Genomic DNA, 14,973 nt, shown 5'->3' on the forward strand with positions numbered 1-14,973 from the left:
CAGGCAGGGGTGACTATTTGCTGGATTGGCTTGGGGTGAAAGTAGATGACAATACACATGCAAAACAGTGTGAAATAAACAGATGTGACAACCTGGTTCTTTTCATTTTTTTTTTTTCTTTCCTTTTTTTGTTTATTCATTACTGAGAAGAGCGCTTAAGCTGAAAAGCTCCCTGAAGTCTGATGTGAGCAGTTCAATAGGTCAAACTTAGTTTTCCACAAATTCAGGCATATGGCATTTAAAATAGTACAAAGCAACACTTTTAAAAGGCAAATTATTCAAACAGCTGGGTTCACAGAGAAAATAACTTATCAAACAAATACACTAAAGTTGAGATGGAATTTAATGGAGTGACAAAAAGGAAACAAAACAACACTTAAGCAGATATCTATTTTTTGCAAATATTAGTAAAGCTGCAGTCTGATATAAAAGTGCTGGCCAATGGTTTTCAAATGATTCAATATATTGCCCAGAAAAGTGCACTTGGAGTAGGAAAGCTACTGGGCATCACCATCAGGCCATAATGAGACATACAGACACTTACTTGGTACTGCGCTGTTAGATCGTGTAATGTTCAGCTACTAGGTCTAGAATTTAAAACAACTGGGGAAACCTGTAGGGAATAGCTTTGCAGGTATAAAGCCAGGCAAACACTGTGTCAGCCATTAAACGAACAACAAACTCAATACATTTCAAAGGTAAGTGAAGCTTCAGTTTCATACCATAGTTACAGAAGCACAAACTGTCTAACGCTGATACTTTGAATAAATCCAGATTATGTATCTGTTACATCTGTTGTCACATTACAATTCCTTTTTCCATCTTACATAATAATTCAGGTGCGGTGATAGTATGTCTGATGTTGCTGAAGGACATAAATGTCTGACCAAAGCTGGTTGATGTAAGTACCGTGTTTGATAAGACGGCGGGCGAACAGTTAGAAAATTGCCCGCTTGTAAAACATATTCAGCAATTCTATTTGACACCATACAATGAATGAAACTTAAAACATGTTTGTTGTACTTAATACTCGTCTGTCCTTGTATCGCTAATGTCGGGCAAAGAGAAAAACACCTGAGATGCTGTCTTTTCTAAAGTCTGGATGTCTCTAAAGTAAAAGAAAAAACAGAGGGGAAAAAAGGCATGCTGCTTTATTGAAAACAAAACAGGTTCAGATAGTGGTTATGAGTGTAAATAAATGCAGCATGCAGTTTAATATGTTGGGCACTGAACTCAGTATAATACTATTATATAGTAGAATACATTGGACACCTTTGTCTTCTTCAAGCACTGCCAAGTACAGACATGGATTTAGAATCAGAGGCACATACAGTTTGATCTATAATAAATGGTGTCATTCCTTTGTTTTGTTTTCTTTTGTCCTACAGTGAATAAATAAATTTGTGACCTGTTATCATGCTGCACTGGAGGATTAAGGTCATACGTTAGGTGAAGACAAACAGTGACACGGGCAGCCTTTCAAAGAGCTTGGATTGGAACAAGCTAAAGTTAGATGGTAACACCCAATGCCTTTCAAACTCTTAAGTTAATCATGATAGTAACGCTGCCAGCAGAAGACAGAGGTGTAATTGTGTAGAATGGTTGTTATGACGGCTATTACTGTGGGAGGAGACTTAAAGCTTGGTGCATCAGGATGTCCAGGACTGCATGTTGCGCAGCATGGCCTCAAATCGCTCCAAGTTGGGGGCATGAGCGTGAGGTAAGTTGTCCGTCAGGCGACTGTACAGACTGAAAGACTTCAACTCCAGCCAGATGAAACCAAACCGGTCCTTATCAAACAGCACAAAGAGCCCCGGGGTCCGCTCCGGACTTGTAAAGCCATGCCCAGCAATCAGGCCTGTCCCATAGAAGCTGAAAGAGAGATACATGTCCTGGTTCATAAACGTACACTATGCACCGGATATTAAAAGCAATAGTGAAGACGTCTTGATGCATTCTCAATCATCCAGGAAAGTAAATCTCCAAAAAGTTCATTCTGTTCATCTGGACTTAGCGTTTTGTGGACGTAGCGTTCAGTCTCGACTGAAGAAGTCACTTGGATGAGTGACAACGTTTCTCCCACAAAACGCTACGTCCAGATGAACAGAATGAACTTTTAGGAGACAATAGTGAAGACCAGTATTTTCTTTCATTGATGAATGAATTGTGACCATTACTTAATATCATTGCCCTTTATGGTAAATGCCTTTCAAAATATTTAGAATTCTGTAACAAAAGCCTGTTAGTCAAATCCTCACCATTTTCTGCAGGCGCGAGGGTACTCCTCGTTGCGAGCCATGACCCCCATAGGCAAGACAAAAGGCTGTGTTTCAGGATTGGATCTGCTACTGTGACTAGAGTCACAGCTGTCTGAACAAGCACCGTGATTTGACTCCATCTCCTCTGCTGCGCTGGAACCACCACAGGCCCCTTCAGCTGCACATCTACCTGTGGCAGAAGTGCCATTTTCCTTTTGTTCCTGCTCCCTCTGTACTTCCTCATGCACTCCCATTACTAGCTGTGACAGCTCCTCAATGTTACACTGTTGCTCCAAGTCTGGGAGGACCACAGGCCGACACAGGTTAACATCCAGTGTGAGCTGCCCTGCAGGAACATTGGGATCTCCCTGCAGGAAGCCATAAAATCAGAGTATGCACCATGAGTAGATTTACATGCAATTTAAATCCACAGTCTTGAAAAAGAAAAACCCATTTTCAGTTCTAAGGTTTTATGTATCACAACATAATTGGGAAACAATAGAATAGAATAGATTTCAACTTTATTGTCATTGCACATGTCACAGGTACAAGGCAATGAAATGCAGTTTGCATCCATCCAGAAGTGCTTTAGCCATAATATAGATATATAAACAAAAAACAAAAAAACACCTAGTCTTAACCAGGTCTGAATGTTATTTAAAGACTATCTCAGATTAACACATGATACCATTACACAGCATCTTATTTATTTAACAAAAAATTAGCCAAAATACAGAAGTGGCGTGTGAAAAAATAAGTGGACCCCATGATTCAACAGAAACCAATGTTAGCAGCAGTAACTTCAAGTAATTGCTTCTGTATCACTTATGTATGACAACTCATACCCTGGATATGCTGAATGTGTTTGCTGAAACTGGTGCTGTGCGTTATGGCCAAACAGGGTATTGGGCCTCATTTACTACAGTGTGCATGCACAAATCTGTGCGTAAATTGTGCACACGAATGTTTCAGGCACAAATTTGTGATTTTAGAAAATGTTTGTGCCTGAATTTGTTGGTACTTTAGGAATAAATTTAGAAGTCCCTCTGACCATGCACTGCACCTAAGGAATTTAAACAAAGGTCTTTAAAATGCACACTACTACTAGTGATACTAATAATAACAATAACACTTATAGTTATTATTATATTGCCTTTTGGTCAGACACAAAGTGCTCAGAATTACAAAAAAGGGATGTAAAGAAAACAAAATACTATCACTAAGGAAAAGCACAGCCACTGTTCGGGGGAAACTCATTTCCGCTGTTCATATCCTTTCAGTCACTAACCAACGTTCATGACCCTAGGTGACGGGGAGGGTGAGAACTTATGAGAGGGAAAGTATTTTTTGCGCATGGCAAAAACATTTCCACACTAATATAAGTAAGTGAGGCCCACTGTTGCAGAAGTCGTGTGGTTTGTTCAAATTATACTTTGGAGACCTAAGCTGTGCTGCCATGTTCTTTTTAGAGAGAAGATGCATTCTCCTGTCACCCCTTGCAAACATGCCATCAGAATCAGAATTAGAATCAGAGCCATACTTGTTAAGTCATTTTCTAGTTGTGCTGTAATGGATTTTAACATTTAACATGCTAACCAAAGCATGCAGAGTCTGAGATGTAGCTCTTGGGTTTCTTGCATTTTTTCTGAGTACTGCAGGGTCTGATCTTAGGGTAAATTTGCTAGGATGTCCACTCCTGCAAAGATTTGTTGTCTTCAACTTCTGAATGATCTCTCTTATTGTAGAATAATGGACTTGAAATTGTTTGGAAATGGCTTATTTTACTTTGCAGATTGCTGCTCACACTCACTGGTGATCAGTTAATCAAGTGCTTTTAATTAGCAGCACGTGGTTACTACTTACCGTCTTAATTGCTACAAAACCATTAAGTGTACACTTAATTTTTCACACACTTCCAGAATTTTGGCTTAGTTTTCATTAAATAGATAAAAGACACAATGTAACATGTTATATCTTGTTGCTCCTCTAAGAATGCATGAACAGACTTTGAGGGATTTTAAGCTGCGGGGCCCACATTTAAGAATCACTTTCATTTAAAATAAGTACAACCACTAATAATGATTATTACTTACAGTGAGTTTGGTTGCTCTTGCAGACGTTCCATGGAAACTAAGCATGACAATCTCCAAGCCATGACTACCATAGGTGCCTTTGAAAAGGCCTGGCTGCAGCAGATCAGAGGGCTTTGCAGGTGGCAGGTAGATCCTTCGGTATGTCAAGCAGTTACTGTCATAGGAAAATAGATGAAAGCATACAGGTTTATTTAGGCATATTACAATCATTATCATTTTAACATGGAAGTACAACAGAGAAAATGCACGTAAGCAAAAACAAAAAAAAAATGCATACTCATATTGACTAGTATAAATGAACTTCATTAGGATTAGCTCCTGCATGTGCTCATGAAATATTTCTTCCAGTGTCCTCCCCCATTCTTCCTCCAACCATGTCCTGAACTCCTGCACAGACACACACATCATAAAAAGTTGATAACGGTCCCTGAATTTCACCATCATCAGCATGCATGGGCTTTAAAAGATAGCATACACTGTAAAGGTAGTAAAGGTATTTGACCCACCTCCTGTCTGCCTCCTGGCATGCGGTGATGGTCAGTCTGGTTACACTTTGTCGAAAATTCATCCTTCTTTACTGTCTAAATATAACAGAATATAAGACATATAAGCGAATTACATACTTTGATAAGATATTAAACTCAAACTAACATCATCTATTTGTGTCAAGAAAGACAGTATCACTCCGCTTTTTCAAACGTGTAAACCCTTACCTGTATGTCTCCTTTGTGAGGACCTTTGTGTCCATACATGCACTCCACAGTGGCCTTGTTGCTCTCCATCATGTGGATCCGGAAGAGTGGGCGCCTTCTCATGGGGTCCTCCACGCGGGGGTCGTGAGGTGGCAAATACATCCAGCCAATGATGAACAACCCGTCCACCTGAATGAAAAATATTTTGAAGAATTTACCTGCACTACCTAAATGATATGTTCCTTTATACCAATATTTACTATATGTAGCAGTTTTGTGCAAAAGAGGAAAACTACCTACCACAACATTGAGCAATCCACCATAAGGGCCAATGTCAGGCTGCCATAGGCCCAAAATATGCCTGTATGGGTAAAGTACTGTAAAACAAGAGCATAATAACACACCATACAAATCATTATGTGCACTGGTTCACTTGAGGTTTAACATTAGCTCACTGTCTGGTTGACAAAAACAAACAAACACCAGTAGATGTTAAAAAAAACACTCAACTTTTTGTTTATGAGCCAAAGGGAAGAAATGTGTAAACTGACTGTGTTCCCGCCAACCAAGTTTCTGAACAACACACACAGCACACCTGTCTTTCCATTTCATTTTCAATACTCACACAAGAAGCTCAGGGGATATTTTTTTAATAACCATAACCATAACGCAGACTACATTGCACTGCTATGACTGTGGCTTGCAGATTAAGTCAATAAAAGTCACCCCACACGTAACCCATCATGCTGCGGCCTCCACGTAGAGGCCCATGTACATACAGTGTGTGTACACGTCTCTATAGTCCATGTGCTCGTAGTCCGGGAGGAGCTTCATAAAGCGCCCAGACTTCACTCGTGGGTTGACACCTGCACGGGCACAACACAGGCATGTGTAGAGCAGCTGCGGGCCAGGGGGGGCTCAGTCCAAATGCAGCCCTCTAATGAATGCAGCAATGTGCCAAATCATTTCATCCAAAACCCTGTGGCCTTTCCTGCCAGTTTGCTACCTATGTTTGGTGGAAGCTGGTATTAAAAAAAATCCATAAATGTTGCTCCACATTTCTGCTGATATACAACATTTTAAAACCTATACCATGAGATGTTTACACACACACACACACACACACACACACACACATATATATATATATACACATAAAACTGTCAGATTTTTTTCCCTTTTTGAACCAGTAAATATTAAATGCATCAAAATATGAGTGTCCATTTACAGAACAACCTAAATGAGCAGGAATGAACCTGCTTCACTAAATCGATAAATAGATTATCTTAGTTCGAATTTATTATGCTATCAAAGTATTTACTTCTCTTATATGTCTTATATTGTGTTAATTTTAGACAAATATGCGACATGAGAGCTGAGAAACTAACGTTTAACATAGAGATCCTGGCTAGTCACTCCTCGTGCTTCCACCTTCCTCAGATCCTCTTTCATGCCAAACTCTGCAAGGAAAAAAAGAACAAGACAAAACAAAACTTAGTTTGATTATGACTTTGATTATAAAGATAATCACACTTATAATTAATGTGATAAATAACCTTGGTATTTATCTAATTGAGAAAAAGCAGTGATGTGAGAACAATTCCGATATTCCTGGTGTCATTTCCCCTTTAAATTGAGATCAGCGAAATAAAGACTTTATAGGGCAAAGTTAAACCCCAGTCATCAGACACAGACCTGACCAGATCTGAATTGCACAAATTCTCAGCCAAAAGCATGAGCAACAGTTTCAACAGAAATCCAAAAATAAGAAAGTGAAAACGCTTTTGGAGATTGCTCTGATTTCTAAATTCTGTTTGTACTAAAGTATGTGTATATATATATATATATATATATATATATATATATATATATAAATAGAGTAAGACCTTAAAAGAGAACGTGTGTATGTGTGTAGTAAAAGTACTAGTGGTGGCATCTGTTGCTGATATTAATTGCTCTTATTGAGCAGTAACTAATGTCTCTCAGGGCCACTGAAATGACGACTTGCTTATAAAGCACTTTCCAAAAGTCATCATGTTACTGTCTTTGATGCTGCTCAGACATGTTTATTCTCTTTGTTATTCTCTGCCAGACATTTAAGAAAGTGTCAAGTCGGGACTAGAAGGTTATCTCACGCGCTGATGTTTTGAAATGCCAACACTCATGTTTCATCTAAGACTTAATTTGGCTATTACTGATGCACTACTATATTGCATTTTTCTAGTTAATAGATTGGTAACACATCCCCCCCCCCCCAAAAAAAAAGACAGAAAATAATAAATGCTTATTGCACAAATACGTTTACGTGGCTCATTTTTTTTTACCTAATCAGCCAACTGATTTAAAGGGTTATTTTATAATTTGCAATTTTCTAATCATTTGCAATTGGCTATTATTGTCCATTAATTTTTAAACTTTGCACGTTGCATGTTTCAAAACACTGAAAATGAACTGGGAAACCCGGAAGTGAATCTTCAGCTCTACCAATTTATGCTCGTCATGAGTACGTGGGCTGTGATTGAACCGCCTTTGTTGAACCCTGTCATCTGCAGTCACCTAAGATAATCGCAGAGGGCTTGGTCAGGGCCTGCATCAAAAGTCTAAACCGCTAGACGGAATAGCTGACATGGCTCTAATGAGAGTCACAGGGCTCGGTCTATTCTTAAGCAGCTGTGCTTACAGAGCCAGCAGCTGGGATATGGTGCGGTAATTTCCTTCATATTTCCCGCAGAGATCAATTGAAATGCTTTTAAGGGAACTCGTTTCCGCGAAATCAGCTGATACATAAATTAAAGCTCGGACACTCTGATCAGAGACCCGAGCTTTATATATCGGTCTTACGTTATCGCTCTATGTTTAAATTGCAATAAACGTCCAGAGCTGCTACATTTACCTTCAATGCATCGCCTTCTCCAGATGGTTTCCGTCTTGAGGAGTTGTCTGAATTTCTTGCAAACGAGGGCAACATTTGATAGAGTTGTTCCTGGGAGCAAGGAGAATATTTCCACTAAAAGCTCCGGTGGTAATTCCGCTAAGGACTGGGGGTGTGGAGGTCCCGTGCTCGTGCGATCCAGAAAGCCCCCTGTGTTGACACGACCGCTGCCATATTCGTAAGCGTCACTCGGCCCTGCAGTGGCTGCTACGCCGCGCTCTGGGCCTCCGCAAGCACCTGCGTCGAATCTCCCTTTGCCCACGATCCGCTCCTCTTCCTCCTCGTCCATGTCGGAATCGCTGCCTTGATCCTGCTGGTTATGCCTCTGTCGCCTTCGGCACCTCCGAGACTGACCAACTCCGCAGAGCCTGGCACAAACAGCCATCCGTAGTTACCAAACAGGCAACATTACATCACTACAACACATCCATCAGCTGCAGTGTGCCTGATCCTTCCCCGTCCTCGCGAGCATGGGCAAAGGCATTTCATCTGACGTCACAATGTTCCCGTACAGTGCGTAGTTTGTTGCTTTTGAACATAAAGCGACGATAATGTGCAGTATCTCCTGCAGTTACGCAAGTTTATAAGGGTCGCCTATGCCTGAAAGACAATGCTCTCTGTAACCGCTTACTACCACAGCGTTTAAAGGTCACGGATCAGCTCGTGTCACACAGCTGCAGAGTTTGCAGCGACGTGGTCCTGTTTAAGTTAGGAGAAAAGCTTAGAAAGTCACCCTCTAAAAGATAAGTTTACTGTTATAGTAACATTAATCTTTATTAAATGCTTTCATTCAGAATAAGCATGAATCTTGCAGAATAATATCCAAACTGATAGCCAATAATTGCATTTTAACATTTATGTTTTAGGTTGTATATTTGTCGAGGTTGGAAGTGTTTTTGTTCTCTGTGCAACATGCACTCAACTAGGGATCAAACAGCAGTCTTTATAAGACAGGCATTGCTAAACCAAGACCTATTTCTAATGCTAATTTAACATTGATTGCTTGTTATTCCACTAAGGTTTTGTAAAACATAATATTTTCTGTGAGTTAGTTTATGTAAAGCAGTTATGTACAATGTGTTGTTCACACTCCTGAATGAAAAAGATACAAAATTAACTATTTCTGTCCAGTTAGATTCGAATCACTAAGATTTCTATTTTTATTTCTTTTTCTCGCTTTTCCCCAGCTCACTTCATATCCTCGCCAATGATTGCCTTTTGAGTTATTTTGTCCTTTACTCATTTTTCTGTCAAACATTATTTAAGGACTGCCCTTCCTTTCACTCACTGGCACTTTTCATCGTACACAGGGGGTGTCAGTTTTGATTTAGCCGTCCATTTGTGTCAGGGAAAAAGAAATTTCTATTATTTACCAATCAAATGCCACCCTGAATTCCAAAAACTGAAATTTTAATCTTCTTGCACCTTAAGCAGTTTCCACTTTTGAGTGGAAGGGGAATGTTTAGTCAGGATGTTTTCCATAGTTGTCCTTTTTTCACATTAATATATAGCAGGAACCAGTCTGCTACAGGCAGATTAACATATTATTATTATATACATATTATTAAAGATCATTACTATTCTATTCATGTCCTGTAGTATGCTTAAGATCAGAAATTCAAGAATTCAAGAGGTTCTCATTCTCATAATAGCCTTAAAAGCAGATATTCATCTCACACTATCTTGGGAGCAACCTACTGCATTCCCGCCCTTGTAGAAAATGTTTAAAACTGGTGGTCATGCTGTCTTTATCTATACCTGAACAAGACAATGGTGAACAGCATGTGATAATATCTACTAATAAAATAATATCTCTAGTGCCCTTTTTGGTGCCATTCTCTGCCATTCACTTTCAGGGATGTCAGGGAGGTCAAACTATGAATGAAAGCACATGTTTCAATAAAAGTCCTGTATTTATTTAGTAAAAGCTAAACTAAAGGATAAACCACAATACGAGGTTAATCAGAAGAAAGGACTGAGATGTTTCTGATCACTTGTTTCTAGGAATAATGCAGCATAAGTCATCATTCCTGCAGTTTGTATCTAATATAGACTCATCTAATACCAGCAAACACTTCCTTCAGATGCTGCCATATTCAAAACACCATTAACTAGACATCTGCCACTTCGCCACTTGATGTATGCAGGCGAGTATAATTTTAATCCTTTTGGCCACAATCTACAAACTTTCCCTGATCCTGCCTAAACTGAGCTTTATGTTCCCATCTTCTAGCGCTTGCTGGATTAGAGGCATTTTGAAAGGTTAAACCTCAACAGCCGGAGCTCTGAAATACCTACACCCAACAGATATCGCCACCAAGGATTACTCCGAAAACAAGAAAGGCCAAAAAAGAAAAAAAGGGAAAAAATGACACAGCTGAGAAGACACTCGTTTTTTCTAAGAAAGACGGGTGAGTGTCTCCACATTTAATGAAGGCTAAACAATGAACATTCTGGCAGCAACACTCATAATAGTAATCACTGGAGACAAGTGCAACACAAAGAAGTACTTGCTCATACACTAAATCTGTTTCCTGTTCTCTTTCTAACCCTGGATGACAATCTGAAATGTTGTCATTCTCTAAATGGACTAGGACATGATGAGGAAAATCGAGGAGGCCCGAACAATGAATCAAACAAAGGATTATATTCATAAAATAACCCAGAAATTAAATAACAAACAAACAAACAGTAGACATTTAACAATAAAATAAGAAAAGGGAAAGGAAATGAGCGAACCATGTATGCAGTATGAAAGATCTAATATTTTTCATCGTGACCACTGGAAACTGACACCTTTTTCTAGGCATATGAATCTAAACTTACCAGGTTGAATGAGGAAAGTATTTTTTTAGACATATCAGAGGAGATTTTCCCCAAGGCAAGCTTTCCCAGATGAATGTGCCTGATCCCATCTGCCGGTGGATCACTGACTTCCTGACGGACAGGAAGCAGCATGTGAGGCTGGGAAAGAATGTCTCGGACTCCCGGACCATCAGCACCGGCTCCCCTCAGGGCTGTGTTCTTTCTCCTCTGCTCTTCTCCCTGTACACTAACTGCTGCACCTCCACCCACCAGTCTGTCAAGCTAATCAAGTTTGCAGATGACACCACCGTTATTGGACTCATCTTAGACGGGGGTGAGTCTGCCTACAGGAGGGAGGTTAAACGTCTGGTGTCCTGGTGCAGCCACAACAACCTGGTGCTGAATGCCCAGAAGACAGTGGAGATTATTGTGGACTTCAGGAAGCACACAGCCCCACTCCCCCCCATCATCCTGACTGACACCCTCATCACCTCTGTGGACTCATTCCGCTTCCTGGGTACCATCATCACCCAGGACCTGAAGTGGGAGTGGGAGGAAGGATGTACTTCCTGAGGCAGCTGAAGAAATTCAACCTGCCAACACGGACAATGATGCAATTCTACACTGCAATCATCGAGTCCATCCTCACCTCCTCCATCACCGTGTGGTACGCTGGAGCCACTATCAGGGACAAACAGAGACTGCAGCGTGTTGTGCGCTCTGCTGAGAAGGTGATTGGCTGCAGACTCCCATCTCTGCAGGACCTGTACACCTTCAGGACACTGGGGCGTGCAGCTCGGATCACAGCTGACCCTTCTCACCCTGGACACAGTCTGTTTGACCTGCTCCCCTCAGGCAGGAGGCTCTGGTCCAGTTGCACCAGAACCTCTCGCCATAAGAACAGGTTCTTCCCCTCTGCTGTTGGACTCATGAACAATAACCATATGACTGTTCCCACCACTAACACATGACCCTACACTGTGTTCACTGCATCATTCAATGTTTGGCACTGATCACCACCTGCACTCATGTATATATCTATCTACTTAGCACTTTTAATTCTTATTTTTATGTCTATTTAAGCGTTATATGACAGTATGTTTGCACTAAGTACCGCAGCAATTTCCTAATGTTGTAAACCTGCTCAACATTTGGCAATAAAACCCTTTCTGATTCTGAGATGTATGGCAGGAAAAATTCTCCCATTGTAGCACACTGGTGTGCAAATAAGAATATGTTATTTTTAAAATATTTTTATTTACAGACATGTATTCCAGCCAGGAACAGCCCTTCTGCATCACCATTCGTACTATGAACTGAACCTTGAGCCTCATCTGCAGATCTGAGTCCTTTTAAACAATGCTATCTAGCTCTACCCATACAGCTCCTAATGATGAAAAGTGCAACCACTGCTATGTGGAGAGTTAATAGACACTTAATATAGTGATTGTAATAACCTAATATCTGCTGCATTTTCTTATTCTTGTATTACCCAGTGGAACAGAAAAATGCCTAAAAACAGTGTGTCAAATCCCTGCCTAGCGGAAAGATGGACTGAGCCTGCCAGTGGCTCCATCTGCTGGTCATTTGCTGCTTTTACTTGTAGCACTCACCACCTCTTCACCGCAGTTGTTGAGAGAGTTACATTCTAGTGCAAAGCAATATGCTCTATACTAGATATTGGCATATTCTATGATATTAATATATAAAATAAAATATATTGTTTGTATAAGTTATTCTTCTCTATCCTGCAACATTTTGCATGTATTATTCTTGCTCTATAGTTAACATGTTTATTTGACTATAATAAACACCTTTATATGTACACTGAAGACCAAACAAGTAAATGTAAAACGCTTGATAAAAATACACTTGCGCTTCAGCTGACCTTGAATTTTGTAATGTTTCAACTGAATTTGCTTTTTTTTGTTGTTGTATTTGATCATTTTTGCTAATTATCCGTCTCAGAAATAAAGATCAGAGTCATCTACATTGTGAACAATAGTTAGTGGCCTGCTTAATTTCTTGTGCCAAATCATCTACATAAAAGGGCAAATAATGTAGAGGAAAATAAACCCATTTACTCCAATCACTGGGAAACCAAAATACTAAAATACAGTAATATATACACTATAAGGTATCTACTGATGCAAACAAAGACTATGATTAAATCAAGATAAAACACAATCCTGAGGAGTTGGATTACCATGGATGTAAGAAACGTTTTGTGGACGTTTAAAAATTACAGGGTTAAACAAACATGTCATCCCTTTATCCAATCTCGGTGCTTGCAACAGAGGCTGTATTAAGATACTGTGCTTTATTTTCATGGGGTATCATGATGAGTAGTCGAATAAACTGTACAATTTAATGGAACTCGGCTTTTTTCAGATTCAGATAAAACAGCTCGAAAAGAAGCAATCGTGCAGTCTGTGAGTGGCGTCTACAGCGGTGACAAGCGGTCTCCTGCAGACTGAGCTCCCTTGAATGAGCGTTGAGAAAACCTTCGTGTGAAGCACACGAAGGCAAGGTCTCATCTCTCGCGAGGAACGACGCCATTATCGGAAGCTCTACAAACAACACGAGAATTCACCATTCACACGGTAATATAACCCAATCTTACACGGTACATGTGTTGTGTGCGAGAATGAGGAGAGAAGCTGCATCAAAATCACATTTAATTTAGCGATTGCTTCAGCATTAAACGAATCTTGCATTACGCTCCAAAGGCCTTTAGGCCCAACTAGCATGCTAACTACCACGCTAGCTTAAATAGCGTCTCCTTTAAGTTAGCATGCAAGCTTTCAAATCCGATTTTGTAGCGGCAGCTAACTTTAGCTGCTAGTTATGATTCTGCTGACGCTAATTAACTAATGAAAAATAAATAAAATATCTGAAGTACAGTAGTTTTGAACCGTATGTCGAGTCGCATTACATAGATACATAACAAATAGATGCTCCAAGTTAGTTTTCCTCCGTTTATTCGCCTGTGTTTAGCATCGTCAGACCCCCGCCCAGTTAACTAACCAATCTAAAGCTCGTTAGTTTGGCTAGTAGACGTTTACCAGCTCCGTGCCATTTCTTTATATTTGTAAGCTAAACTGTAGTAATCTAGGCTAAGCAGCTAAAGTCTAAAGAAAATAGTCTGAAACAGCTGTGTACGATCGCGTTTCCTTATAGCTAGCCACTATCACAGGTAACGGTAGCCTGCTTAAAAAAAGCGCCAGGAGCTTTTGCAATTTCAGATCGTTTTACATAGGGCTTAATTTAGTTGAGCTACTCTAAAACTGATTTTCGCTCATTTTATGTTGGGCATAGCATTCAAATAAACCCCCTTACATAAATGGTGTGTGTCTTCAGTAACAAAGTTTCCTTTGTGTAAGTTTAAGGACAAAGCACACATTTATTATTATTTTTTAAATGTAAAGTAATGGCGCAAACTATTACTCTTAAGCTGCAATCCATGCTTTTGTTAGCCACGTAGAGACGGGCCCACATAAAAATGTCATACTTTGATTATTATTGTAATTTTCCCTTATGCATCTATGCTTTTTTGCCATGTTTGGGAAACGAGGAAATGACTCAGGAAGACAAAGCTGCGAGATCATGACTCTGGATATCATTTCTCATACACACAACATGATTGTTAGTTTATTCGTGGCTGTTATGAGGATATAAGCCTTGTATTTACAATAGACGGATCCTTCTCTCACACATTTTAAATGAGGTGCTGTGCATTTCTGGAGTAATACATTTTTTTTTAAAATAATTTGTTCCACAACTGCGCTAAAAATGTGTTGGTGTTGGCATTTGCATTACAGCTCCAACATTTTGTTTCCAAAATGTAGGCAAATCACTAAAGCAATTGTGCAGTTATGACACAAAGACTAAGGAAACCTTGAAAGTAGGCAAACAAAGCAGTGAAACAAATGAAAAGCAGTAGCTAAAATTCGATGAATTGTACAGGATTTTTTTTTTTCAATATTTGGCAATACATAAAGGCTCAAAACAGGACAACTTATAACATGTATTCAAGTGGACTGATACACGGATCAGAAGTTGCAAATACTCTACTGCAACTTGCAACAATAAATTAGTTTGGAGTGTGTAAGTGCTAGATCTTTCTTGGGTTACTGAATTTGACAGTTTTGTGGGAGTTACTTTGTCATATATTTGTTGTGTAAAGGTAGCTT

At 39.7% G+C, this 14,973-nt stretch overlaps 2 protein-coding genes across 3 annotated transcripts in view; one reads left to right on the plus strand and one right to left on the minus strand.

The window, feature by feature from the left end:
• Positions 1-96: 96 nt before the first annotated feature.
• Positions 97-8,616, minus strand: fbxo31 (F-box protein 31). 2 transcript variants are annotated; one of them, XM_035907066.2, is made up of 10 exons: positions 7,937-8,616; positions 6,432-6,503; positions 5,823-5,909; positions 5,344-5,420; positions 5,065-5,232; positions 4,858-4,932; positions 4,629-4,738; positions 4,352-4,505; positions 2,259-2,626; positions 97-1,872 (listed from the first exon to the last, which is right to left on the minus strand). In XM_035907066.2, the coding sequence occupies exons 1-10, from the start codon at positions 8,358-8,360 to the stop codon at positions 1,650-1,652; spliced, it is 1,758 nt and encodes a 585-aa protein (XP_035762959.2). In that variant the 5' UTR covers positions 8,361-8,616; the 3' UTR covers positions 97-1,649. The 2 variants fall into 2 exon arrangements, with proteins under 2 accessions (XP_035762959.2, XP_006789610.2); XM_006789547.3 differs by lacking the exon at positions 5,823-5,909.
• Positions 8,617-13,214: 4,598 nt separating this feature from the next.
• The window catches only part of banp (BTG3 associated nuclear protein), a 34,734-nt gene continuing 32,975 nt past the window's right edge, over positions 13,215-14,973 (plus strand). The window contains exon 1 of the mRNA XM_006789546.2: positions 13,215-13,383. The gene's annotated coding sequence lies outside the window, so the exon portion shown is untranslated. The remainder of the gene's footprint in view (positions 13,384-14,973) is intronic.

This window comes from Neolamprologus brichardi, chromosome 7 (genome assembly GCF_056152115.1).
Source record: "Neolamprologus brichardi isolate AB-2024 chromosome 7, ASM5615211v1, whole genome shotgun sequence".
Classification (NCBI taxonomy): domain Eukaryota; kingdom Metazoa; phylum Chordata; class Actinopteri; order Cichliformes; family Cichlidae; genus Neolamprologus; species Neolamprologus brichardi.

What these genes read in the sequence shown, in the direction of transcription:
- fbxo31 (XM_035907066.2), bottom strand. Translation starts at nt 8,360, where the DNA reads ATGGCTGTTTGTGCCAGGCTCTGCGGAGTTGGTCAGTCTCGGAGGTGC. An exon ending in CCAGGATCTCTATGTTAAAC is followed by an intron (nt 5,910 to 6,431) that starts GTTAGTTTCTCA and finishes GTGCCCGTGCAG; the next exon opens with GTGTCAACCCACGAGTGAAG. An exon ending in ATTTATACTAGTCAATATGA is followed by an intron (nt 4,506 to 4,628) that starts GTATGCATTTTT and finishes TTCCTATGACAG; the next exon opens with TAACTGCTTGACATACCGAA.